This window comes from Diabrotica undecimpunctata, chromosome 4 (genome assembly GCF_040954645.1).
Source record: "Diabrotica undecimpunctata isolate CICGRU chromosome 4, icDiaUnde3, whole genome shotgun sequence".
Taxonomy (NCBI): Eukaryota; Metazoa; Arthropoda; class Insecta; order Coleoptera; family Chrysomelidae; genus Diabrotica; species Diabrotica undecimpunctata.
Window position 1 is genome coordinate 150358498 of NC_092806.1, and position 27206 is coordinate 150385703.

A 27206-nucleotide genomic window follows, 5' to 3' on the forward strand; every position below is an offset into this window, starting at 1 on the left:
TAATATATCTTAAAATTAAAATGATACTGCTAGAAATTATGCTATTAATACTAAAAATAATGTAGGTTCGTTAATTTAATAGTATGTCTCAAATAAGTGAACATTTACAATCATTGCCTAAAATAGAGACAGTTTAATACATTCATAATTGAGATCAAGGTTCAAAAAGACATAATACCTTAGCAAACTTCTAGAATCATTAAGTAATCCATTCCATAACTTTGATCCTGAAATAATGTGTTCTAGGGTGGAGTTGAGAAGGCAGTTCAATGCACCATATACAGTAACCTAGTTTTCACTACATCATAATATTCAGTCTCCCAAAAATGTATTTAAGTCTCTCAACAGTTGAAAGTCCAAATTTCCAAATAATACAATGAGCTAGCTCTGGATCCTATCACATTTGTTTTTTTTTTAAAGGAAATTGAAATAAAAATGTCCAATAAAAGGCATTAAGACAAAATGTCAAATGTACTATCAGATATACATTAATAGAAAGCATATGGTATTAAATGGAATTAAATGCTATAAATTCCAATCAGAGATAGTATTTTACCAATTTTCAAGAAGTCTGAAAAAACAGACTGTCATCTCGAAACTCGATTACATTGGATGTTTTGTAGCACCATAAATATAAGTCAAAATATGTTTAAAATTGTAATTTTTTATATTATTTAATCCTTAAATACACCTCAGTATGTAAAAACACCCACGCAAAACAAATTACATATTACATATTAAACAGTCAATCAATTCCAGTGACCCTTTTCCTAACATTTCAAGTGGGGTGTGGTACAACTAATTTTTTCTAGAAACATCTTATAAAAATGAGCACAACACCAACATCAAAAACTTACCGTTTTTTTATCAAGAATAATGTTCACAGTAACTTATTCACTGGTCTTCACTAAATAATAATTTTCTGGAGCCACAAAATGGCACCTCCTTGATAATCAACCTCCTTATTATTATCGATGACGTCATAATCAAATACCGGTGCAATGAATCCGCAATGCGCAAGCTACAAACAATGTTGTCACGTTTAAAAGAATTTAAATTTGTATATACTAAAATATTTTTATTGGCGGCTCAAGATCACGATATAGAAATAAACTTGAAATATAAATAAAATCGGAGGCTTTTACAACCAGATTTGGAATTAACTAATCGTCTTCCGAATTTGGACCGTGTCTATTTGAATGACACGAATGGGTTCATCTCAGAATGTAACCAGAGGTAAAATAGAAATTTGGATTCACGTTTCTACTCTGTATATGAGCAGGGGAATCTATTAATCACAGTAAACTGAGTATTCAACGTACCTATAGGCAAAAACCAACAACCTGTTTTTGCCTATAGGTACGTTGAATACTGGGGATACGATGATTAACACGTTGCCCTGCTCCTGAAGAAGCTACTAACAAGGGAAGCGAAACGTAGAGATAGATTCACATAAGAACCATTTAAAAATGATTCACACACGGGGTTATCCCAAAAAGCACAGTCCAAACTGGGAAAACGATTAAGATGTAAAATTCAAACTTATAAAACTCTATTTACCATTTATTTCTTAACTGTTTGACTAGCAATATCAACTATTGTATACAATATTTATCTTACGAGTAACTTCATATCCAATAATTACTCTTCACGTTTTTTTTTTTTGTTAATGCAAGTATTGCCTGATATAAATTCATTTATAATTTTTTATAACTAAATTCCGAAATCGCTTAGGCAACATTGTAAATACCTTTTGATAACTATTTGACAACTAGTGTCAGCTACTGTCACTTTCTAGAACCAAATTTAAATTTTTGAAGAATTAAATTTATTAAAAATATAAATATAAGCCCGAATCTTTTATCTATCGTAGTAATTAACTTCGTAATGATTTCGTTTTTATGTACATAATATATTTAAAAATAAGTCTTCATTTTAAATTACCGTGAATTAAAAACAAATATGTTGATATCAATTATATTTGACAGCTCTTTAAAATAAGAAACAAAATCTTAACCCTACTTTAAGATTAAAATGTATATGAATATTTTCAACAATTTGGAGTATAAGCTCTTCTATCAAAATATAATTAGAAACTATTCTTGGATTTCTCCTAAGGGTTTTGATACTGGAATAAAAGTATATAATTGTGTGTCAAGACGAAAAGAACCTTTAATTTTAAAGCGTAAAAATGTAGTAACATGGTACACTTGTGGTCCTACAGTTTATGATTCCTCACATATAGGACATGCCAGTTGTTTTATAAAGTTGGACATAATACAGAAAATATTAAGCAACTATTTTAAATACAATGTGATTACTTGCATGAACATTACTGATGTGGATGATAAAATAATAAAAAGAGCTTCTGAACTGGGAGTAAAATGCACTGAGTTGACGAAGAAGTATGAAAAAGAATTATGGTTTGATTTAAAGTGTTTAAAAGTAGAAGAACCAACTGTTGTCTTAAGAGTTACAGAACAGATTCCATACATTATTAGTTTCATAGAAAAACTTATTGATAATGGTCAAGCTTATAAGGCATCTGATCATTCTGTTTATTTTGATGTAAATAGTGTCAAGAAGTACGGCAAGCTGCAGAATATTGGTACCCAAGAAGAGAATAAGCCTTCTGGGGTGAAAAAACATGTTATGGATTTTGCTTTATGGAAATCCAGAAAAGATGAAGATCTTTTCTGGAAGAGTCCATGGGGTGAAGGTAGACCTGGGTGGCATATTGAATGTTCTGCTTTAGCTTCAAAAATATTTGGTAATGGTATACTGTATTTCTTCTGTAAAAAGCATAATTTTGATATTTGGGTACTAAATTTTTCATGAAAGCATTTACAAGCTGAAGTCAAAATTTTATTGAGGATCTGTATTTAATCTATAGACCCCTATGTCGCATTGTTATGTTGTTAATAAATATGTATAACAATTTTTAGGGTCCAACATTGATATCCATGCTGGAGGTATCGATCTGAGGTTTCCACATCATGAGAATGAAGAAGCTCAGTCTTGTGCTTACCATGATACACCACAATGGGTCAACTACTGGATGCATACAGGCCATTTACAACTTAGTAATTCTGAAAAAATGTCAAAATCACTTGGTAATACATTACTGATCCAAGAAATGCTAAAAAGTGTGTCGCCAGAAGTGTTTAGAATGGCATGCAGTATGTCTCGTTATGAATACAATATGGAATATAGTGAAAAATTAATAGCAACAGCTAAAAGCAATTATAATAATTTTAAGAACTGTATACAATCTTGTAATGAATTTAAAAATGGTTTTTTAAAAGCTAGTATTAATAGTGAATTATTAAATGAACATATTCATAAATGTTCTAATAATATTCATAGTGCCTTATGTGATGATTTTGATACTCCATCTGTGATAAAATATTTAAATCAACTAGTTTCCACTACAAACAGTATGTTGCATTCCACACCATCCTCTGTGGATCAGCAAGGTTTAGTATCAATTCTGGGGGTGCAAAATTTAATTTCGAGTATTTTAGAATCATTTGGTTTTAGATTGAATGATAGTGAAATTATATCTAAGGACTTTAACGAAATTGTTGATGTTTTAAATGTATTTAGGCAGGATGTTAGAAATTTGGCTATAGTTGATAAAAATAAAGAACTATTACAACTGTGTGATAAGGTTAGGGATAATGCCAAAAAATGTGGTATAAATTTTAAAGATCGAGGGCAGGTTTCTTCCTGGAGTTTGTAATATAAGAATTTTAAAAATATATGTTAGTTTTTATTATTTACAATTGTCTGTTATTTACTTACATTTTTTACAATGTAGCGAAATTGGCTGCCTTTGCTGTGAATCTTACAAATATTGATCCAAAGATTGTCAAAAGCGAAAGGATCTAGAACGATACAAAATGAGCAAGAAATAATATTTACTATCAAGAAAACTTTAGTACTTCGGAGATATGATACAGAAATATTTAGAGCAGCAGTTAATACAAAGATTCGCAAGATTCCCAATCTCTTGATAGAAAATAAAACGTGAAAAATTTTGAAGAATTATTTCTTTGATAGTCTTGGAAGTAATAAGTACATAGATCTCTATGTTTATATTCTTAGATATTAACCTCTTTGAAGAGGGCAGATCAAATTAAATTTAAGTCAAACAATTCCTACAATATAATCAATTTTCCAAGAAGTAAATTCTTCTTCTTTGTCAACCATTTTCCATCCACTCCTGAATGTAGGTCTCTCCCAATTGCTTCCATCTTTCTCTATCTTGCGCTAATCTAATCCACTGTTCTTACGTCATCTACCCATCTTTTTTGAGGTCTTCCCATGCTTCTTGTTGTCGTCCTTGGTCTCCATTCTAGAATTCTCCGTGTCCACCTGTTGTCATTATATCAGGCTACGTGACCTGCATAGCGCCATTTCAGAAGTAAATTAATACCCCAAAACTATGGCATAGAGCAAATGAGTGGGTACTCTACTTAAACCAGGAGTTTGCAGTCTGTAGTTCTGCAGTTGTGTCCATTATAAAGCCCCATTGTATGCAGATATTGTATATGTGATTGACACATGCCCAGTAAGGAATCCTGTTATGACTCTCAAACTGATTCCTTCTTGATTTCTGCAGCACTTCAATCTTATTAGTACATGTTCATCTAATTAATGTATGGTTGATTAAGTATATTTTCCACATGTTTAATTTATTTAAAATAAAACTATATAGACAAAGACATCCTGTAATAATGACTAAATACAGTGGGCATTTCTAATAATTGTACTAGAAGCAACAAAAACATGTACATCCCTGCATTTCTTAAAGAAAATCAACATATTGGATCATCCAAATATATTCGGACAGCAGACTCATATATAATTGGATGGGATTTAAAAATGTCATTTCCTAGCCAATAATTGAATCATGAGAATATTCAGACTAGGAACTGTGGTTATGACATATTAATAGGTAGATAAATTGACTGAATAATTAGAATGAAACAAATTATGAGGCAGTAAATAATGAAATAAAGAACAACTCAAAACATGACAATATATCTATTTCGTGTTATTTCTCTCTCTGTCTATGTTCTTCTTCATCTTCTTGATAGAATAAGCTGGTTTAATTTCCCATATGCTGTTCCAAACCTTTTTAAGAATATTTAGTAAACAAGATTGATCATCGTATAAATGTGTTGCAAATTGTGATATTTTAAAATTAAGATCCTTCACAACACATTATCGGGAAACATGTTTAGAAATATTTTCAGAGTATAATTCAGCACTTTAATGTTTAACTGAATTCAAGCTTACTTTGGCATATCCACCATTAAAAACTTTCTCTAGAAAAACACAATCTTCAAATAAACATTTATTAAATATAGATCACAAATATTATGGCATTATAAACCTTTAACAAAATAATTTCAACATGTATACAAATATACCCACATTTAAAAATATCTTTATTAAAATACTTTAAGCTTTAATATTCCCCTTCTTTTTTTTCTTTTTTTGGTACATATAACATAGAATCCAAATATAATCTCGTAAAATCACCAACGATGGATCTGTCTGGTAACTCTTGAGCAGTTCCATAAAGCGCCATCTACAAGACAAAAATTAAAACGATTACATAGTACATTACAAAAGTTCATGCTACTAATATTACCCGGGTTTTGCGAATGCGTGATTAAAAGAGCTTTGGTTAGGAAAACCCAAAGAATATAGACGCATATAGATGGATCTTTCACTGTCATTTTTTAGCATCGGCAAATATACACATGTTTGATCAAGATTTTAGTTCTTTATTTGTACCACTAGAGAGTAGTCATGTCGGCGCTATTACTGCTTCTAAAATATGTAAGAGTTGGGCAACAAATGCAACTTCAAATATTTTTATAGGCAGATGCCGCATGGTCATAGAATAGCATTAAATTTTTGCGTTTTATAAAATTTTATGAAGAAAATAAAATATTATTTCAACTTTTAATAAATGAATCTTTTGAGAACAAATATTATAAACTATAAATAAAATTAATCAAAAGTCAATCACCGGGAGAGAAAGCCCAAAAAATTGTAAGGTGTTTCGATCACAAAACAATTCCTGATATTAATTGCTTTTTAGCACATACACCAAAGAATTATTTTTTACAATTTGAATATTCGAAATTGTGAAGTATAATTTCGGATTTTTGAATTAAAAAAATAAATAAGTAAGTCTCAAATAACGCCTGTTTAGAGCTCAACAAAGGAAGATGAGAAAAAAGGCAAAAATGACTGCTGGAATATGGACCGAAGCAAATCCCAAGAAAACCAAATCAGCAACACTCGAGGATAAAAAGAGACTTCGGGAAAATACCGTCACCCCCCTCGTAACAGAGTTGCTAAGAAACCAAGGGGCTCTAACGAGCAAAACTAGGTCATACAACACCATGACAAAAGTATTCAGAATGGTGGTAGCATACAGACACCATCCCGATACTCAACTATCGGGCTCAAGCAAATTTGATCATTAACAAACTGGAGCAAGCACTTGACGATGATCCTATCGGAGGTCAAAATAAACTCCTGCAGTTTCATAAAACATCGTTTAGCGAAGGGACCCTGTGGGTGAGCTGTGTTAATGAGTATAAAAAAAATGGACGACTGAAGTGGTGAAGACTATTGAGGGCCTGTGGGAGGGAACAAACTTAAATATAATTGATCCAATAATATGCCCAAGCGCTGCATGGACCTCAACCGCGTCCCCGAGAAAGAGCTTGATGAAGAAACCATCAGGACCCGTCTAAAGAGGCAAAATCAAGACCTTAACACAGAAAACTGGTTGTGATCTCTGTTCCACAGACTGAACGACAGTAAAGATAAAGGTCTAGAGGGAGAAGTTATGAAGGAGATAGTTCTCAAATCAGCATAGCAACAGATAGCAAGAGATTGCAAACAAACCTATTTTTAATTCAAAGTTGTAAAATTTTATTCAAAATGTAATAAAAAAAATAAATACTATGAATATTGTAAATATCATACCATTTTAAGCTTTAAAATTAAAAATAAAGATTTTATTGTGAATAAAAACAAAAAAGACAGTTTGCAAATCAATGACATCGAAATTTGATTAAGCGTTAATGCATAAGTTAAATAAATAGCTCCGTTCGTACACCTTTCCCACTTCCCCCTAACGGTATCTGTCATGATGGTTTAAGCCGACGGCCACGGTTTGAGTTTATGCAATCACCTTCTTAAGGAGTGTTTTGAAGTATAATAACCGTAACCAAATCGCCCATTTGAACTGCACTTCTATATGCGTCTATATTCTTTGGTAAAACGTTTAAATCTGACATTTGCATAAGGTACTGAGTCATCGGACCTCCTCATTCGACCATCGAACCAGGATGGACGGACCAGTGAAAAAAAAAACGAAATAAAGAAATCTAAAAAACAAAAACAGTTACCTTTCCAGTTACAGGTTGAGAAGGATCCTTCAAAATTTCATCCAAAGACGTTCTGACGTCTTCTAAGAACTTATCTGCTACTCCTGCTTGAGTATGTTGTCTAGTTACACACAGATGGATACTGAAATAGATAGTGTGTCATAATTGCCAAGGAAAAAACAACAGCAAATAACTTACCCTGAAGGGAATTGTAGAACGTTCAAACTCCATCCGCTTTCTTTTAGTGCCGAAGATAATCTGTATATCTCGAAATCGTTTGAACCGATGGCTATAACGCTAGTAACAGGTGTTCCAAAAATGAAAATACCCTTCATTCTGCGTAATCTATAAGCAATAACAGAACATATGTTTAGTAAAATAGTTAATTACTTATAGAAATAAAGAATGTTTGGACGTTTTTCACATTTGATCCCAGTGAAGATAGCCTCAAATTAGCTGTCAATTAAGTTTCACAGAACGAAATATTGCGTTGGCACTGTTGCCATGTCCTTATAATGTATATGTTATATGCTTCAAATACAAAGAGATAAAGCTTTTAAAATGTAAATTTTTATTATATTATTTTATGGATTCTGCAATTTTATACCTTACATAAAACAACAAAAATAGAGAACTGCTAAAGACTGTTAAACATCGAAAAATGTCTTATCTGGGACATATAGTAAGGGGAAGTCGATATAAAATATTACAACTGATCCTTAAAGACAAAATAGAGGGCCGTAGAGGTGTAAGAAGGAAACGGGTTTCTTGGTTGAGGAACATTCGAGAATGGACTCGGATATCAAATGCAATTATTCCATATTGAAGAAGATCGAGAAGCCTTCGCAATGGTGATCGCCAACGTCGGATAATTCTGATATGGCACGCGAAGAAGATATAAAACATTAATGAATTAATATTAGATTCATTTGATATTAATTGCAATTAATTATTTGAAAATATTTTTGGCAATTGCCCTTTGATGGTTAGCGGATATATTTGGCAATAGAGTCAGAACCCTCAAACCATCAGTTGCCAGATTGCAACAGATGTCTTTTTAACTTTATTATTTATACTGACATTTTACGATTTACTTTTAAAAACTGTTTTAAAACTATTTACTTTTTCTTTTTTTTTTTTGGTAATTGTGAAGTATTAGTTTTTAAATATCTTATTGCTTTTGATTGCGTATGTTTCATTTGTAATGTAAATTTCAACACCAATATGTCAAACACCAATATTTCAGTCTGTCAAATCCATTTGAGGCTATCTTCACTGGGAACAAATTTGAAAAACGTCCCAATGTTTTATTACTTATAAAATTTTAAGCCAAGCTTCTGATGTTGAAAGATCAGAATCTAATATTTATTAATTGGATAAATATCTGCACAGATACAGGACAAACTAGAGGATTAACCTCCAAAAAAGTATAGTTAGTAAGTTAGAGACAATTGTATTTACTTATTATTCTGTTAAATCACTAAAAAAATATGTATAATATATATCTTACCCCTTTTCTATATATCTAGAGGTATGTATAACATCTCTGGTGGCTTGTATATACTGCTCTTTACCAAAATTGAGCATGGCAGCCCAACAAACTGCTATGTTACCACCTGGTCTTGATCCGCTAACACTTGGTGAACCATAGACACCACCGGGCCAATCTGTCGTTACTGTGTATTGGTAATGACGGTATTTTTTGTTCCTATACATTACTACTGAAGAACCTAGATATAATAAAATATATTAATGTTATACAATTGTCGTCTGCGGTGTAATTAATAAACGTATGGAAATGTGTTAGCAACTTGGTGCAAGCTTCTATGTTTATTAATTTGTCCAACTATTGCGTAATATGGTGTAATATTGCGTAGTTGGCCGGTACGCTCTTATTGTGGCATTATCTTGAAGAGACAATGCCTTTATGGTTTTATTGGTGGTGGAAATAAAACACAGGTTTTCTAAGAAGAAAAAAACTCAGCTTCAGAGTCTTAGAAAGTTTGCAGAGCCCTTCGAGCAAAGTGCTCTAGGGAGCTACCCTACACGGGTAAAACCATGTGTTGACACTGACTGACTTGAGATCCGAAAATGTCCCATATTTAAAGATAAATTAACTTTTATATGAAACCCTTTCATTTCTCAACCAATTAAATTTAATTATATGTTCCAGAAGGAAGGGCGATGCACATCGAGGTGCGTGATTGGTGGCACCTGATGACACAATAATATCAAAATTACGTTCTACTATGCATGTTCTAATTAGTTTAAAGATAAGCTGTGTACGACTGTATGTATAGCTTTGCTCAGAAATTGTAAATAAAATAAACTATTTGTGGACTGTGTGATTTATATCCTGTCTTTATTCTATGAGATCAACAATGGGACTGAAAACCAGTCTAAAACTCTGCCACTAGGAGACAACTCGCCTTTCCGTTTCCCTTTGCCATTGCAAATAAGAATCAGAAGGCAAAAGTATTTTTATCAAGTCGAATTTAATATTATTTCTTTTCTTCTTCTTCCTCTTCGCTTTGAGCAGAGTTTGGGGCGGTTGTGCATCTGAAAATTTTACCGCCCGTGGGAAAAACGGCATCCTTTGATCTTTTGTCGACATCCTTTGATGATTGCTACCAGATGCGCAGGTGAGCCGTAAACTACGCCCTCTTCCAAGATGGCCGGTGCGCTCCTATTGACCCATTGACATGGTCAATTCAACACGGTCGCTGTCAGCTGTCAACACGTGACCAATCCAACATGGTGGCTGTCAAATCTTCTGCTTTTCTGCTTGTTCATTGGTAGATTAATACCTGTATGCAAGGTCACGCTATCTTTTGTGCGGTCAGCCAATTCTAGTAGTCAGAACCTTATACTGTTTAATATCCACAAGGAAACAAAGTTCCTGTATTTGGCTGTATACCATATATTAAAAAATTTTGAATAAAATCCTTTATAAAAAGGTATATAAAAAACCCAGTTGGGCTATGTTGCATTGACAAAACGTTTTCGGAATAAATATTCCATCATCAGTGTCTAGTTAATACATGGATGTAGCCACTAAATATGTGGGTAAAAACCCTTTAAAAATTATTAAATAAGATTTGATTTACATTATGTCTAATTTACAGTTAAGATGTTAAAGTTACCGTTGGATTGGTAACATGGCGACATATGACTCTACATTAGTTGCGAGTCCTGAGACGGTATGTCTACGAGGACTTTGTCAAAGCAACTGAGTGTTACCAATCCAACGGTAACTTTAACATCTTAACTGTAAATTAGACATAATGTAAATCAAATCTTATTTAATAATTTTTAAAGGGTTTTTACTCACATATTTAGTGGCTACATCCATGTATTAACTAGACACTGATGATGGAATATTTATTCCGAAAACGTTTTGTCAATGCAACATAGCCCAACTGGGTTTTTTATATACCTTTTTATAAAGGATTTTATTCAAAATTTCTTATACTGTTTGGTGATTTATCTCTTACTATTTTGACTTTTTTGCTCTATCCTAAGTATGTGATTATTCTATTCCTTTTTCTGTGTCCACTCGTTTATACCAGTACGTACCATTCTCTTCTGATATCTTCACTTCGCTTTCTGCCTCTCAGAGTATTTCATATAATTCTTCTCAGTACCTCGTACCCCCCAGAACAAAAAAAGTTCAATGTGTTTAAAATAATTATTTTCTAATAAATGAAAAGTAAATATGACGTAACCACCTATCTTACAAACAAAACCTTACTTTTAAATGAATATATAAAAAAACTATGTTACCTTTTGGTGTGTAACCATATTTATGTGTGTCAGCAGAAATACTGGTAACTCCAGGTAGTCTAAAATCGCACAACGGTATGGGATATCCCGCTTCTTCCATAAAACAGCTCAAAAATCCTCCTAGACAAGAATCCACGTGAACGGGTATGTCATACTTTAAACCCAATTCAGATATGGCTGTAATGTTATCCATGGTTCCGTATGGGAAATTTGGAGCCGATCCCACCAACTATAGAGAACATCAAAATGTATTGATATATGTACATCAAAATGTATTGAAATATGTAAAATGTATTTTTTAAGATACATAACCTAATTAAGGATAATTTCGAAATTGTTTCACAATTCGATTCCTTCAGAGTAATATGTACTAACAAACGGAAATAAAGAGAACCAAAAAATTACTAAAAGTAGCATCACAAAAGTACTACAGTAGCAGTAAAGTAGTTTTCCGACCTACAGTTAGAAACATCTGAAAGATACTTAGAAGAAAATAGGGAAGTTTTAAAAGAGGAGAATGTTTGGCACCAATATCGAATTAATGCAAATATATGAACAACCAAAAATAATAATACTTGTCAAAATTCAAAGATTAGGATGGCTCGGTCACCAAAATGAAAGAAGAAAAGAAAGAAGAAAGAGGGTGCAAGATTGGAAATAACTAGCACATTTGCCACCAAATTATTAAGGTCACGTCATTCACCGTGGTTACAACGCTACTGCCAACGGTAGAAATAACTGATTCCATGGCTTTTTAAATTATGTTTTTTTTTTCAATGGCTCTGTACTATATATTTATAATTTATTACAATACTTAAAATATAGTTAATTCGGTTATCGTCTTAGAGTAGGGAATTGTACTCGTCAAAGGAGTGACTGCAACGATAACAACAGTGAAGCCGAGTGAGCACCAAACACGTGTACCAGTGGCGTATCACCTAGGCCAATAAGAACAATATAAAACTACATAATTAAATTCCAAATAATAGTAATCATAATTTTAGTTTAATTTTCTATTTTTATTAATTTTTCATAACATTATGCAAGACGTACACAAAAGATTTAAAAAAATGACAGTTTTTTTAATTTGTCGAACTTTTATACATAGGTCGAAATAAACCAGGATTAGGGATTAGGGTATGTGATAGAAGCAAACAACTTTTTGAATTATCGATTTATTGTCTACTAAACAGTATTCATTTGTTATATTTATTTCGAATAACATTATCAAATTCATTTTGTTTCTTTGTTATAAAATGTAATCTTATATATAAATATTTATCCATTATTGCTTCAATTAAAAAATATATATGATTTGAAGCACGCCCTAAAATATGTTCTTGTAGATTGCAAAAATATTGTTCAAATTGAACGCAGTTGAGCATGATTTTATTTTTTAGAATAGAGATAAAATTGGGGTTTCCCAAATTTTGCTCGTTTATTCTTAAAAAATGTTCCGATGTTTTGCAAATTGCAATCACATATTTGGACGGATATGTCAATCCTCCTTGATTTTTTTGTAATTAATGAGTTTAAATAATTTAATTTGCTTCCAGACAATGCATCTACACAATCTACACATTTTATTGTGCTTTGCAATTTTCGGGCTTCAAAACCTGCTATGTAAGTAATTATTTGAATGGAACACTCACTAATTACAGTCGAATTCATTATGTAGTCATGTTCGCTCCAAATAGTTTCTAAAGATTGTTCATAAAATGTTTCTAATAATCGAGCTTCAGGTGAACAAATATTCAACTCAAGTTTTTTAAATCGACATAAACCACTTAAAATAGGAATATCGTCCAATGGAACACAATTTCCTAAACCACCAGATCGAATTTCAATACGCACTAACAACCTCTTTTAAGCAGCAGTGAATTGTCTAGCAGTAGAAATATTATACCATCACCCTTTTGATCTTATACTAAAAAAAAAAGTTCAACATGATCTTGACTAACTTTGTACAAAGGAAGGTAATGTAATAATTTTTTCTGAACAACAATGTCGTCGTACAACCCAAGACCACTTTTTAAAGAGACGATAACTCCCAAAAATCCAGTTTTTTTTCCCGAATAGGTTACTAACTGTCCATTATCAAATTTAAGATGTGAGAAGTACGTAATAGCCTCCTGTACAAACTTTTTTGTTTGTTCTACATTACTATCACATAATGCTTTCTTAAAATGTTTTGCTCTTACTGAACGACTGTTTAAAATATCAAAAACATTATTTGTAATTTGTATAAATTTTATAGTAGCTTCACAACCGGAAAATTCCTTTAACTTTAATTCATTTAAACAAGAAGAAAGATTTCATTTTCGTAGTTGCAATAATATATTTTATAAATCCCATTATAAATTAATTTAATCATACACTACTGGTAAAATGGTGCTCCTTTATGCTGTTTTTAAGTTTACATGTAAATTTTTCGAAATTTATAACTAAAACATGTAATTTTAGTTATGTAATTAGGTACATTAAGGTGTTGTTTTTTAAATAAATAACAGTTTAAAAGGCAATATGTAAAAATAAAGGAGTATTTAGTGTATTTTCATCTACGCACTCATAACAAAAATATTTATTTACACGTGAAATGTAACTTCCACTTCATTCTTTCTGTTGTTGCTTTTACAACCGTAAGCCGAACACATCACCATTTTAAAGAGTTAAAAAAATTGCTACTTTTCACTCAGAAATCGCACAAAAATAATTAACAAAACGAGTTGTGTCAATCCGAAAATGAGCACCAAACGAATGGCGGACCGGGTAAAATCGGCTTCACTTTCGCTTGAAGGCTAGATGGCGCGTTACCTCTCCTTTGACGAGTAGAATTCCCTACTCTAAGTTAAAAACAATATAAAACGATAGCAAGTAGGGTTGAGTTTACCGAAAGTACAAGCTGAATATAGCCGCAAATGTCAAAAATATTTCGGTTTGGCAGTGTTGGCATGTTTTTATAATGCATATGTTGTATGCTTCAAATATAAAGAGATAAAACTTTTAAAAAGTACATTTTGATTATACTATTTTATGAATTCTGCAATTTTTAATTTATATGAAGCAATAACGAGTAAATATTTGTCTCTTTCGAGATTAATTGCAAACATCTGTTGTAATCTGGCAACTGCTGATTTGACGATTGCTAAATCTATCCCCTAATCTATCAAAGGGTAGATATTTACTCATTGTTGTTTTATATAAATCAAAAATTGCAGAATTCATAATATAATATAAACAAAATGTACTTTTCTAAAGCTTTATCTTTTTATATTTGAAGCATACAGCATCTACAACCCGAAATATTTTGTTTCATGATTGACATTTGCGACTATTATCAGCTTGTACTTTCGTTAATTCATTATGTATCATATGCTCGTACATCACACATATTTTATTCCAGAATGAATAATATATTTTATTGATTGCACATAAATATCTCATTTCTATGGACTAGTTTTCTGAAAAAATCTGGTAACGTTTTACTACCAGCTTACACAATATAACCGATCCTATAAAATATGCATGTAAAAGTTTGGTAGTTAAAAATATTTTAATTAATAATTAAATGAACATTATATTGCAAAATCGTCCCTGGCGCACATTTGGAATGTAAATTTTAATAAAAACCACAGTAGAAAGTGGTAAGGATAACTTGGGGACTAAGAGCAAAATGGGAATAACTTACCAACACGGTATTCGAGTTGATAGCTCTTCTAAATTTCATAAGATTTACTTGGTACGTTTGAGGATCGACTGGTATAGACCTAACTTTTAGCTTCAGATATTGAGCAGCCTTATCAAAAGCTGAATGCACTGTTGTCGGTACGACTATTTCTGGCTTTTTAATGCCTTTAACTTCTCTGGCATAGTCTCTGTACGCCTTGCAGGCCATTAGTATTGATTCAGTCCCGCCACTAGTCATCTAAAAAAAATTATGCTGATAAAGTTAAGTTAATAAAAATATGGACAATACAAGTGTTCAAGACTGTAATATTTCTGAAAAGAGAGAAAATTTGAACAAGGTTTGAGAAAGTTTTGTCCATAAAATGTAAATATTCTTGAAAAACCATATTTACCAATGCATAGTAATAAGGAAAAGAACAATAGTTTAATTTCGAGGGGAAAATTTCATACAGTTCTATTTGAGAAAATTAACTGTCAATGTAGTCGAATTAATAGCAATGGAGATATATCTGCCAAGATAAATGCTGGGTAAGAGGTGTTGTCTGTCAAGATTTAAGCTGCACAAGAAGACTTACGGGTTACAAGAACATTTAAATATGCTTACCATCACGGAGAATATCTATGCTACCAAGGAAGAATTGAAAGAAGTATTTGAAAAAATGGAAGAATGATTCGAACGAGTGGAAGGGAGATTCAAAAGAGTGGAAGAGATATACAATTAAATCTAGTGGCATCGTCCATGGAAAAAGTAGCAAGAGTGGGCTGAAAAATTCAGCGCCCATTTATGATGGAACCCATTTATGGACAAACTATCCAGTATCCATATGATATAATAATAGCATTTAAAAAAAATGTTACAGGAAAAAGATTGGAAAGATTTATAATAGTCTCCCGTTTTATACCGCTTCGCGGCTTTGGGAGTATAGCAGGGTAGTCTGCTATATCTAGGGCCTACGGTATACAAGGAAGGTAACATGGCCAGTGCTACGCTTCAACCGCTTATTATTACCCCTGGTTTTACCCAAGGTACTCATTTTATTCAAGCTGAGTCGACCTGAGGCCTATAGACATTTTTAAAAATATCTAGTTGTTCTTGCCGGCGGTAGGATTCGAACTCCGGACCACCGGCATGCGAGGCAAGCATCCTATCGCTTGCGCTACGCAGGCCCACATTGGAAAGATTTATATGACCTAAACGATACAATGTATCTAATACTAGTGGATTAAAGTATAATATTAAAGTATATTACCGATCCAACTGCATTCTCGTCTCCATGAAATAGGCTAGATGTTATTCTAATAACTTCGGCTTCCATTTTGCATATCCCAGGAAATAAGTCTGGATGTAAAGGATTTGTATAAGCAGTTTTACCATAAATGCCAGAAATAAGGTTTATCAAATCTTCATTGTAAAAATAGACGGCTCCCGATACTTTACCACCTTTCCAGTTGTATTCACCTAAAAGAATAATTTAAGATATCGAATTATATTGTATGTTACGATGTATAATTTCAAAATTCTTGAATTTTTTTAAATTTGAGTTGATTCGCAAAGCAGTAATTTTTATTCGACCCTGTATAAAGTTTGGATTTGTTTGTTGCAATTATATATTCGAAAAGACTGATATGTTTTTGTACAAACTTATTAGCAGTCAAGTTATACTTTTAATACTTATAACTTTAATTTCCATTGGTTCTATTGTTGTAAGGGCAAGACATCAATATAATTTCCAACAATGATTTCTTTGCTGTATCACAAGCACTTTTTTTATAAAATTGGAAGTCAAAAAATCAAGGTAAATGCAAAAATAATATAAAAAGAATAATGCATGTACAGAAAACTTGGAAACCATTGCATTACTTATAGATTCAGTAAAATGGAACTACTTTATTATTACATAATATCTGACATTTGAGTCATCTAGTTTCAAAACCCGACAAATCCACTGAGGCCAAATGTTAAGAAATTCAAAAAAACTGTTTTGGTATGAAAGTTAAGCTTATGGGTATATTTTTGAAGTTATACTTCTATACGCGCGCTTCACGTTGGAAATTTATATGGGAGTGAATCTGTGAAATCATTACATATGTAAGATAATGAGTAGGAGAGAGACAGAAGGTATATTTTCTCTCTCTTCCTCTCTCGAATATAAAAATGTTCCTTTTGTATATATAATTTAATATTATATATATATATATATATATATATATATATATATATATTATATAAAGATATATATACATATAATATTATACATATAATAAAATATTTATTAATATTATTATTTATGTGATATGTTTGGTATTATTTATTAAATGTTCATAATTATATTAGTCTTTTGTATTTCAAAATAATAATCTCAATAAATCACTGTATGATCCAGAACTGTCAATTTTGAAATACCTTTGTGTCATGTCCTCAGTAGTATAGTAGTCAGTATCCCCGCCTGTCACGCGGGAGACCGGGGTTCGATTCCCAGTCGGGGAGGACTTTTTTATTAATATTATTACATTATTGTCATTTTTAAATACTTATGAATATTGCATTTTAATTTGTATTGTATTATTATATGGAATTATATTGCACTGTATTGTAGTGTATTTTTTTATGTATATTATTGTCATTTTTAAATACTTATGAATATTGCAGTTTAATTTGTATTGTATTATTATATTAATAACAAAATAAACAATGAATTTTACTGCAGAGTATGTGTAAAAAAATTTTTGCATTCAACTCCTTTCATACATATATGAAAATAAAAATATACATTTTCATCAAAATATTGATTCAATCCTTCATTGTTAGTAAGTTTTTATTAATTCTGTTTCTCTTTCTGCTATATCTTACCTATAGAATTACATATGTAATGATTGTGCAGATTGACTCCCAAATAAATTTGTAACAGCGAATGCGTGTATAGAAGTGTAACTTCCACCGGCAGTCCCACTGGACTGACACACCCGTTTTTTTTATTAGTTAAAAGAATTAAGTTTACCGAAAGTACAAGCTGAATATAGCCGCAAATGTCAAGCATGAAATAAAATATTTCGGTTTGGCAGTGTTGGGATGTTTTTATAATGCATATGTTGTATGCTTCAAATATAAAGAGAGAAAGCTTTTAAAAAGTACATTTTGATTATACTAATTTATGAATTCTGCAATTTTTAATTTATATGAAACAATAAGGAGTAAATATTTGTCTCTGTCAAGATTAATTGCAAACATCTGTTGCAATCTGGCACCTGCCGATTTGACGATTGCCAAATCTATCCCCTAATCTATCAAAGGGCAATTGCCAAAAAAAATTTATAATACTTAATTAACTGCAATTAATCACCAAACAAATATTGACTTATTTCTGTTTTATATAAATCAAAAATTGCAGAATTCATAACATAATAAATCAAAATCTACTTTTCTAAAGCTTTACCTCTTTATATTTGAATCATACAGCACATACATTATATAAACATGCTAAGACTGCTAAACCGAAATTTTTTGTTCCAAGTTTAACATTTGTGGCTATAATCAGTTTGTACTTTCGGTAAACTCAACCGTTAAAAGATGTTTCTGGATTAAAAACTATTTGTAATTATTCTGGAAATACGTAATTTTAAATAAAATTTAAAAAACAAAAATGGACTTGTCGGGTTTTGATCTTTGCTTACAGATTTGTCGGGTTTTGAAACTAACGTGTATGGAATTGTCAGCCAAATAAGCCAAAACAATCATTTTGGCCGCTTTTCTCTATAGCATCTTCAGGATCACTGGCTAGACCTTGTGTGGACTGCTCAGAATCTGTATTGTGGATACTGTGTTCAAAACAAATATCACTTAAGTCCTGATCGAAATCTAGTGGTTCCACATCGTTGTCTATCTCTTCATACCATTTTAGTAACTGGTTCTCCATTTTCTTCCCATATTCTTGCCCAGTAAACCAAAAAAGGTATAAAAATACCCAGCGCTTATAATAACATATGTTCAATAATCTATATTTCACTAAAAATCTTATCTTTTGTGATAATATTATAACTTTATTCAAGCGATCTCTCAAAAAATCAACACACACTAACACTTGCATAGTTAAATTTTTATTTTTTTTTTAAGCTCTGACGAATGTGATTGCTCACATGTGAGATTTGAACTAACAACATCTGTTGTCTATAAGATAATAGGTGCTTTCACCACTATTTAACATAGTCTTATAAAAGTCTTTATAGGAATATTCCTGGTTGCAAAACCCAAAAGAAGCAATTTTTCGAAAATCATGGTGAAATATTTAAAAATGTTAGATTTTTCTAACTATGTGAGTAATGGAAGGTTAGAGATATAATGCAGCTACTTATAATTCTGTAAAAAATACATTCAGATATACAACCGATTTTCAAACTTACCCAGGGACAAATTCTGATCCAAACATTCAATAAGTTCCTCATTTGTTAACCCTTTTTGAGGTAGTTCAGTAATATATGTTACACTATTGGTTGATTTCTTAATGTCATCTTCAAAACCCTTTGCTATTGTGTCCAATTCAGTCTCTATTCTCTTTCTGATTGCAGGAATCTTTCTTGCTAACCTGAATACTGTTTTCTTTGTTCTTTCAGTAAGACCTTGAACATAGTAGAATACTTTAAAATTAAATAATCTATTCAAACAATAAAAGAATACATTAAGACTGGTTAAATTAAACAACAAAGGAATTATTAAATTTAAACAATCCTGAATTAAATTACTTTTGCTATGAAATATTTATCAAACTTTTGTGTATGTACTTACATTCATCTTGAAACAAAAATCCATAAAACCATACTGACAACAGTACAGTTGTAGTTGTAGTTGTGACTATTTGCCAAGCTTCCTTCCCTTGAAAGTGATTATTAATTATGCCCCTTAGGGCATTAATTGGTAAAGACAGATAATCCATTTTTATTATAATATGCAAAAATGAATAACGCGCCTGAACTAGTATAAGACATATAGCCTTGCACTTAGAAGAAAAGTGTAACTTTGAATTTTGAAACAATCTATACTTGAACAAAGATAAGATAAAACTTTTGCATGACACAATGAATCTCTTGATAAATCTCGTTTGTTATTGGAACCGCATTTGAACCTTGAATGTTCTCAACATGGACAAATAATGTTCAGTACTTAAAAATGGAATTTCACTATTTTTAAGTTTAAAACACTTGAAAATGAAAATGTTAAAAGTAATGAACACAACCTCAAACTTTGACGAAATAATGACAGAACACAGAACAACTTTATATGAAATATAGATATTCTGTGAAAAATACGTTGTTTAGAAATCGTATTAATTTATAGAATATAATAGAATCCCATTTATAAATATTTGCTGTTATTAAGTATGTGTTAATATTGAAATTAAATAAGCTGTTGTTTTGAATAAATTGTTTTTTCCTAGTCTACGCCAAACTGATAAACAGAAGAAATAATCAAAAGATTTTGAAGTTATGACAATTTTGACAACCAGCAATAGGGTTATCTTTTAGAAAGGAACCGAAATAAACATAATACTATGTCAGAAGCCCTAGAATCAAACCAGAAAAGATGGGGCAATCTTAGGAAAGTATTAGAGCGACCGGGTCCTTTCAGTCATCCAGAATTTGAGCCATCTTCAGAAATATTAGATTTCATTATGACTTCTTGCAAAATTCTAGTTATAGGAGCTGGAGGACTAGGCTGTGAACTGTTAAAAGATTTAGCTTTAATGGGCTTTAAGAATATTCACGTTATTGATATGGACATTATAGACTTGTCAAATTTAAATAGACAATTTTTATTTAGACACAAAGATATTGGCTCATCAAAAGCAGAGGTAATATTTCTAATAACACTGACACCAGTAACATACCAATCTCAAGAATATATAGTGATACAACTCACATGAAACTTACTTGAACTGATAATATAATAAATGCACATTCTGTTGAATAATTTGTACTTAGATACTATTCCTGTTATCAAATCTATTAAATTTTTTTGCTATTGTTTGTAGGAATACTACAATTCAGATGACACATATACCACTGAAAATCATTGAATTTTGCAAAGTATCAATATACGTAATTATTGTTTTATTCATCTTTATTATTTTATTCATCTTAATTAATTTACTATTTTAATCCTCAAGAACTTTTTATTCAACAGACGTTTTTATTTATTTAAAATTATTCTTATTTAATTTTTTAGGTAGCAGCTGCATTCATAAATAGAAAAGTGCCTGGATGTCAAGTAACTCCCCATTTTTGTAAAATACAAGACTTTGATGAAAGTTTTTATAGAAAATTTCATATTATTGTGTGTGGTTTGGATTCTATAGTTGCTAGGAGGTGGATCAATGGAATGTTAATCTCTTTGCTTAATTATGAAGATGATGTTCTAGACCAACAGTCAGTTATACCCATAGTAGATGGTGGCACTGAAGGTTTTAAAGGCAATGCCCGTGTAATACTGCCAGGAATGAGTGCCTGTGTAGAATGTACTTTAGATTTATATCCTCCTCAAATTAATTATCCCCTTTGCACAATAGCAAACACTCCTAGGTTACCAGAACACTGTATTGAATATGTTAAAGTAATTATGTGGCCAAGGGAAAATCCTTTTAATGTACCTTTGGATGGGGATGATGCTCAGCATATTACTTGGATATATGAAAAGTCGCTGGAAAGGGCACATCAGTTTAACATTCCAGGAATAACCTATAGACTTGTGCAAGGTGTTGTCAAGCACATAATCCCCGCAGTTGCATCTACAAATGCTGTGATAGCTGGAGTTTGTGCTACTGAGGTAAAGTATTTGTATTGATGGAGTGAGAAAATATACTGTAAAAGGTTTTACTGTTTGTCATCATATTTTTACCATATTTCCCTTAACACATGGATCTAACAAAGCAGTAGATCAAAAAAAATGTTCCATTTTGTTTCTTTCCCAGACTCTGTTTTGGAAGCTGTAACTGTCTAAGTATTATTGGTCAAAATATCAGTGTTTTTCATATTTTTGTGAACTATATATTAACTCAAGATAATAATACTCAAAGCAGTGCCCTGATAGCAGATTATACTAAAACATGAACATTTTCAGATGAAAAACAACCAAGGTTGTTATTACAGCATCAATAAATGTACAAGAACACCTCGTTCAGAACATTGTGTTATGGTATAGACAAATTTATAGACATATAATTCTCAGTTAGTTCTAAATGTGTGAAAATTATTTTAACGCCTGTCAGTAAGGTGGATTCATTTTAGTTGATTTATTCATATTGATTTGAATTGATTTGAGTTTATTTTGTATATATATCATACTAAAATAATTTTTAGGTATTCAAAATTGCAACAAGCTGTTGTGTTCCGTTAAATAACTACATGGTTTTCAATGATGTCGATGGTATATACACTTACACCTATGAAGCCGAACGAAAACCGGACTGTCTGGTGTGCTCGCAAACACCACAAGTAATGGAGATCAGGGATCCAAACTCAATGAAGTTAAAACAGTTAGTAGAATTATTGTCCGAAAGTGCCTCTTATCAAATGAAAAGTCCCGGTTTAACTACTTTTATAGATGGGAAAAATAAAACTCTGTATATATCCACAATTAAAAGCATTGAAGAGAGGACCAGAGATAATTTAAATAAAAGTTTAGTAGAATTAGGATTAAAAGATGGTCAAGATATTTTAGTTGCTGATGTTACATCGCCCACAACTTTGATTATTAAGCTTAAATATTTGGTAGATGATGTAGAAATGAAATAAATTGTTTTTTTTAAATAAATTTTTATGTGTTTTATTTGTTGTTATGTGTTTTTATTTTTATGTATTTTTATGAGTCTAGCTGTCGTATGCAATTTTTGCATTTTATAGCAAAACAAATCAGTTCCTATAAAGCTGTTACATAATTAAATGTTGCGCAATTTTTGCTATTTTGTACAATTCTCATGATATCAATAAAATTTATCACTCCATTGACTGGTCGCTGTGGAAGTTTCATTTTTAGGGCCCAATCTTCAAAACCTATAACATGAAATTTCGATTTCTAGTTTTGGCAACAAATATGAGGGCATTTGAAATATGCCTAAAAACGCTGAATTAAAACTTTCACATTACAAAAGATCTCGCGTCAAGGAAATACTTCCACGATGACGGCATTTGATGGAATTCGTAGCCGAAGTTATGTAGTTTTAAAAAGCATTCTTGAGCAATCGAAAGATCGTTTTTAATGCAAAAGTTTAAATTCAGCGTTTTTTAGGAATATTTCAAATGTTTGATATATGTTGCCATATGACTGGTCAATTGAAGTGATAAATTTTGTGGAATCTTAAAAAATGACAAAAATCGCGTAACGATTATTTATTTAAAATGTTTATAGAAACTGACTTCATTTGAGACAAAATTCAAAAATTGCATACGAAATCTACACTTTTCGCCTTTAAATGCATTTTGATTTTTGTCAATAGGACACTGATCAAAAGATATCAAATTTTTACCGTCGAGTTGATACAAATTAAAAAAAATGATTTAGTGCGCGTAACTGACATTCAAAATCGCTTTAAGCGTTGTTTCTAAAGGAACAGTTTATTCTACAAAAACAGCTAATAAACATTTTTTTTTTCAAAGCTATCTTAGCTACATTTCTTGTTTGAAACATTTTTTCATGACGTACAGATTCTTGGAAGTCGATGTTTTCCACACTACGAGGAGAGAGCAAGGAGGTAGGGGTAACAAACTTTTTTGTATCTCGTTTGGGTTCCTAAAATTGACATTCTCAGCAAAATTCAGTTTGTTCGTATGATTTTTAGAGGCTCAGTGGAATTTTCGTCTCTGACGACTGGAGTGCCAAACCCCATAATGTAAGAACAGAGATTACGAAAGCAATCTAAATATGAGAAAATATACAGGGTGTTCCATTTAAAAAATTGTGTTTGCTTTACCACGTCGTTATTAATCGCCCTGTAGAATTCGGAATATTATCCATGCACCAAGGATGGGGAATATCATAGCCTTCATTTTTTTTTAAATAACTTTTGTTAATAAAAACTCACCCTGTATATTAAGGCGTTAAAATAATTGTAAAAATAAATATTTACAATATAGACACTAATATTTTTAGAACTACAATATAATGCGTTTTCTAAATTTTCTTCCATAGTTCCGGTATTTTTGAAATTTTTATTAAAGAAGTTAGGTGGAGAAAAACTACATATAATTAGGATATTCTAAATTAATTTATACAAAAAATAAAGTTTGCCTACAAAAATTCTAAATACTTTGTAATTTATGAGACTTCTTTAAAAAAATAATCCTTTTTTTATTCTGGGCTATTCCACAGAATAAATAACAATTGTTTATTATTCTGTGGCTATTCTATCTTTCATAGAACACGATACAATTTTGTACAACTGTCATTAATTTATCTTTATCAATCATATTTTATTAGAATTGAATAGGTTATGTTTACACTTTATTTTGAAAATATCTCAACAATATGAATTTAAACAAACCGGAGTTAGAAGGAACAGCACATTTACTAGATGAACTGGACAGTAATGTTAATTTCAAATACGTAAAAATAATTATTAATATTTTGGTTTCTAGAAAAGCTGATGGTATTGCTTCGAGATGGAAGGACTTTGATAGGGTATTTAAGAAGTGTTGATCAGTTTGCTAATTTAGTTTTACATCAAACTATTGAACGAATACATGTAGGAAATGAATACGGGGACATTCCAAGGGGAGTATTTATCGTCAGAGGAGAAAATGTTGTACTCCTTGGTGAAATAGTAAGTCATCTTATTTTGTTTGTTTGTTTACAATATAATCTAAAGAAAATTCATAATGAAAACATTAAAGACCTGTTTTTCTAAATATTCCATTTTGCATTAAATCTTCTATATTGTGTTAATTTGGTGTTAATCTTTTTGTTTGAGGTTGTGAATGTCATGGTTTTAAAAATATGATCCTGGTAATTTAGTTTTTTTTATTTTTAGGATGCTGACAAAGAAGGTGAACTACCATTGACTGAAGTGTCAGTGGATGATATTTTAGATGCTCAAAGAAAGGAACAAGAGTTGAAACAGGAAAAACAGAAGTTACTTTCTAAAGCCCTAAAAGAAAGGGGTCTAAGATTAATGCAAGAATTGACTCATGATGATATGTTTTAAGTTAAAAATATGTAAAAGGATGTTTTAGTTTAAAAATTTTGGATATAATTCATAATATTTATTAATTTAATTGAATTTCATTAAACTTATTGTTCATATTTTTTAAATAAAGTTACGTATTTTATTTGTTTGTATTATTAAGGTGAAGTTGAAATAGTATAAATGAAATAAATAATATTCAATTTGTTGTCTTGCATGAAAGTTACATGTTTCCACTGCATGAAAATTGTTTTTGAGAATCAGCTTTTTTTGTGAGTTGAAATCTTCTAAATACTGTATCAGGTGAACCATATCTGGCGCAAGTTTGGATTCAGAGTAGATGGAGTACATCCTAACACAATTTCCTTTTTGGTGGGTCTTGTCCCCAGATCCATCCATGGTACCTTACCTGTCAACTAAAACCACTCTTGTCTAACGAGTGTGATACGTTTACCCCCGTTGTATTTCTCTTTTCTTTTAACGATTTTTGTCATAGCCTCAGCACATTTCTAAACTCATTATCCCCCTTCTCACTACAATTGTAAAATTGTGTGCTGCAAAGATGCCTACCCTTGCATATAGTTCTACTCTTTCGTCATTGCAACTTATTGCATTCAAACACACAATGTTCTGCTGTATTACTTATTCTAGAGTCCACACAGCTATCTATCACCTATTGCCTTGCATATGCTCTAAATGAGCCGTGCCCCATAAGGAATTGCGTGAAGAAACAGTCAGTGCTTTTATACTTGCACTCCAAGACCAAGATAAGTATCCTTGTCCATGCAGCCCTCCACTTGTTTACACACTCTTCCCGCTATTTTATGAGGTTTCTGTTCTATCTTCTCTTAATTGCTCTTGCCGTATTTTTTGGCTCTCTCTTGTATTTGTGGTACCCCGGCTATAACTTCATCGAGGTCGTTCTATAGGTGCATACAACCCTTAATAGTTAATAGGGCTGTTCTTTGGGCCTTCTATAATATTTGTTTGTTCGCTACTTATTGTGGCGTTTGTTCGTTACTTCTTGAAAGCGTAGAACTCTGTCAGGCCCGGGTGCTCTCCCGGCCTTTAGTGCTTTCCCCGCCCCCATTATCTTCTCAAACTCAATAGACAAGTCTGTTGCCGGCGTTTCTATATGTAACGGTGTAAACAATGTACGTCATTGGGTGTAAATTTCTTTATCTCCCTTTATAGGAATAGCTCTTCTGCCAGCTTTCTTCAATTTCGAGAATGGTACGTCCTTTTGCGAGTTCTTTCTAAGTTTAAAGTTGTTGAGAATAAGCTAGTCTGAGTTTTCCTTTATTATTTTGGCTCTATCTCCCTATATTCTTATTTCATTATATGTGTTTGAAAAAAAGGTAAATATTATTATATATAAATTTACGTATATTTATTTTGAGAACAGTGTAGAAAGTAAAAAAGTCCTATTACGTCAAATTATTATGGAATATCATATATTTAAAAATATCAAATAAAATTCCTATAAAAGTGCTGCGTGCTTTTAATAATATTAAGAGACCAAACTGACACAATTATGTGTTTTTGAAAAATATATTTAAAATAAATATTCTCTGATTAATTTACAACGTTGGTAACGTGTATGAACCAAAGCACACTCCCATCTAGCAGTGCCAGTCCCATGGTAAAGAGTAAAACGACAATTGACGGATCGCCTAGTGCCAGGGTGCGTAACTATATATTTATACATGGCGGTAAATTCAAAAGGCACTTCTTAGGATTGTAAACTGATTTTAAAGTAATAATCCTAAAATAACAAAAAAACCCTTATTCTATACGATAATATAATATGTATATATTTTTTCGTATACTATTTGGGTTTTCTTGTTATGTTGAGGTTATATTTATTTTTCATTACATTAAAATGACAAAGTGGTTAAAAAAATTAAAGAATAAAATCTTTATTTATAAAAATGTTACAAAAATGCTATATGTGTTACAAGAAATATTAATCATAAAAGCCAAGTTTGGTATAGTTTGGCTATTCTTAATGTTGTTACAAGAACTTGTGAGTATTTGAAAATAATTGTTTTGTTATTCTAATGTCAAGTTTATGGGAATACAAGCCTGGTTGTGGTAAAAACAAACTTGGAACGGCTGTTCCAAGCCGTTATGTCCCGTAATTAATGCC

At 31.3% G+C, this 27206-nt stretch overlaps 5 protein-coding genes across 9 annotated transcripts in view; 3 read left to right on the forward strand and 2 right to left on the reverse strand.

Annotated features, from left to right (window-relative positions):
- The window catches only part of alpha-Spec (alpha spectrin), a 47446-nt gene extending 46450 nt beyond the window's left edge, over window positions 1–996 (reverse strand). For 3 of the 4 annotated variants that reach the window (XM_072530511.1, XM_072530510.1, XM_072530509.1), the window contains exon 1: window positions 858–995. The gene's annotated coding sequence lies outside the window, so the exon portion shown is untranslated. Of the gene's footprint in view, window positions 1–857 lie in introns of all 4 variants that reach the window. The other variant, XM_072530505.1, reaches the window with a different exon arrangement.
- Window positions 997–1971: 975 nt separating this feature from the next.
- On the forward strand, window positions 1972–3754 carry CysRS-m (cysteine--tRNA ligase-like protein, mitochondrial). 2 transcript variants are annotated; one of them, XM_072528161.1, is made up of 2 exons: window positions 1972–2776; window positions 2946–3754. In XM_072528161.1, the coding sequence occupies exons 1-2, from the start codon at window positions 2035–2037 to the stop codon at window positions 3740–3742; spliced, it is 1539 nt and encodes a 512-aa protein (XP_072384262.1). In that variant the 5' UTR covers window positions 1972–2034; the 3' UTR covers window positions 3743–3754. The 2 variants fall into 2 exon arrangements, with proteins under 2 accessions (XP_072384262.1, XP_072384263.1); XM_072528162.1 differs by having other exon boundaries at window positions 1976–2770.
- A 1595-nt stretch (window positions 3755–5349) lies between these two features.
- On the reverse strand, window positions 5350–20097 carry Sply (Sphingosine-1-phosphate lyase). Its single transcript, XM_072530512.1, has 9 exons — window positions 19672–20097; window positions 19290–19505; window positions 16142–16350; window positions 14893–15129; window positions 11205–11433; window positions 8932–9151; window positions 7620–7766; window positions 7443–7563; window positions 5350–5599 (listed from the first exon to the last, which is right to left on the reverse strand). Exons 1-9 carry the CDS (start codon window positions 19817–19819, stop codon window positions 5477–5479), a joined length of 1650 nt encoding a protein of 549 aa, XP_072386613.1. The 5' UTR covers window positions 19820–20097; the 3' UTR covers window positions 5350–5476.
- Window positions 20098–20287: 190 nt separating this feature from the next.
- Window positions 20288–22688, forward strand: Uba3 (Ubiquitin-like activating enzyme 3). Its single transcript, XM_072530513.1, has 3 exons — window positions 20288–20734; window positions 21109–21705; window positions 22239–22688. The coding sequence occupies exons 1-3, from the start codon at window positions 20435–20437 to the stop codon at window positions 22671–22673; spliced, it is 1332 nt and encodes a 443-aa protein (XP_072386614.1). The 5' UTR covers window positions 20288–20434; the 3' UTR covers window positions 22674–22688.
- Window positions 22689–24331: 1643 nt separating this feature from the next.
- Window positions 24332–25202, forward strand: LSm1 (U6 snRNA-associated Sm-like protein LSm1). Its single transcript, XM_072528163.1, has 3 exons — window positions 24332–24460; window positions 24513–24697; window positions 24905–25202. The coding sequence occupies exons 1-3, from the start codon at window positions 24403–24405 to the stop codon at window positions 25076–25078; spliced, it is 417 nt and encodes a 138-aa protein (XP_072384264.1). The 5' UTR covers window positions 24332–24402; the 3' UTR covers window positions 25079–25202.
- Window positions 25203–27206: the final 2004 nt, after the last annotated feature.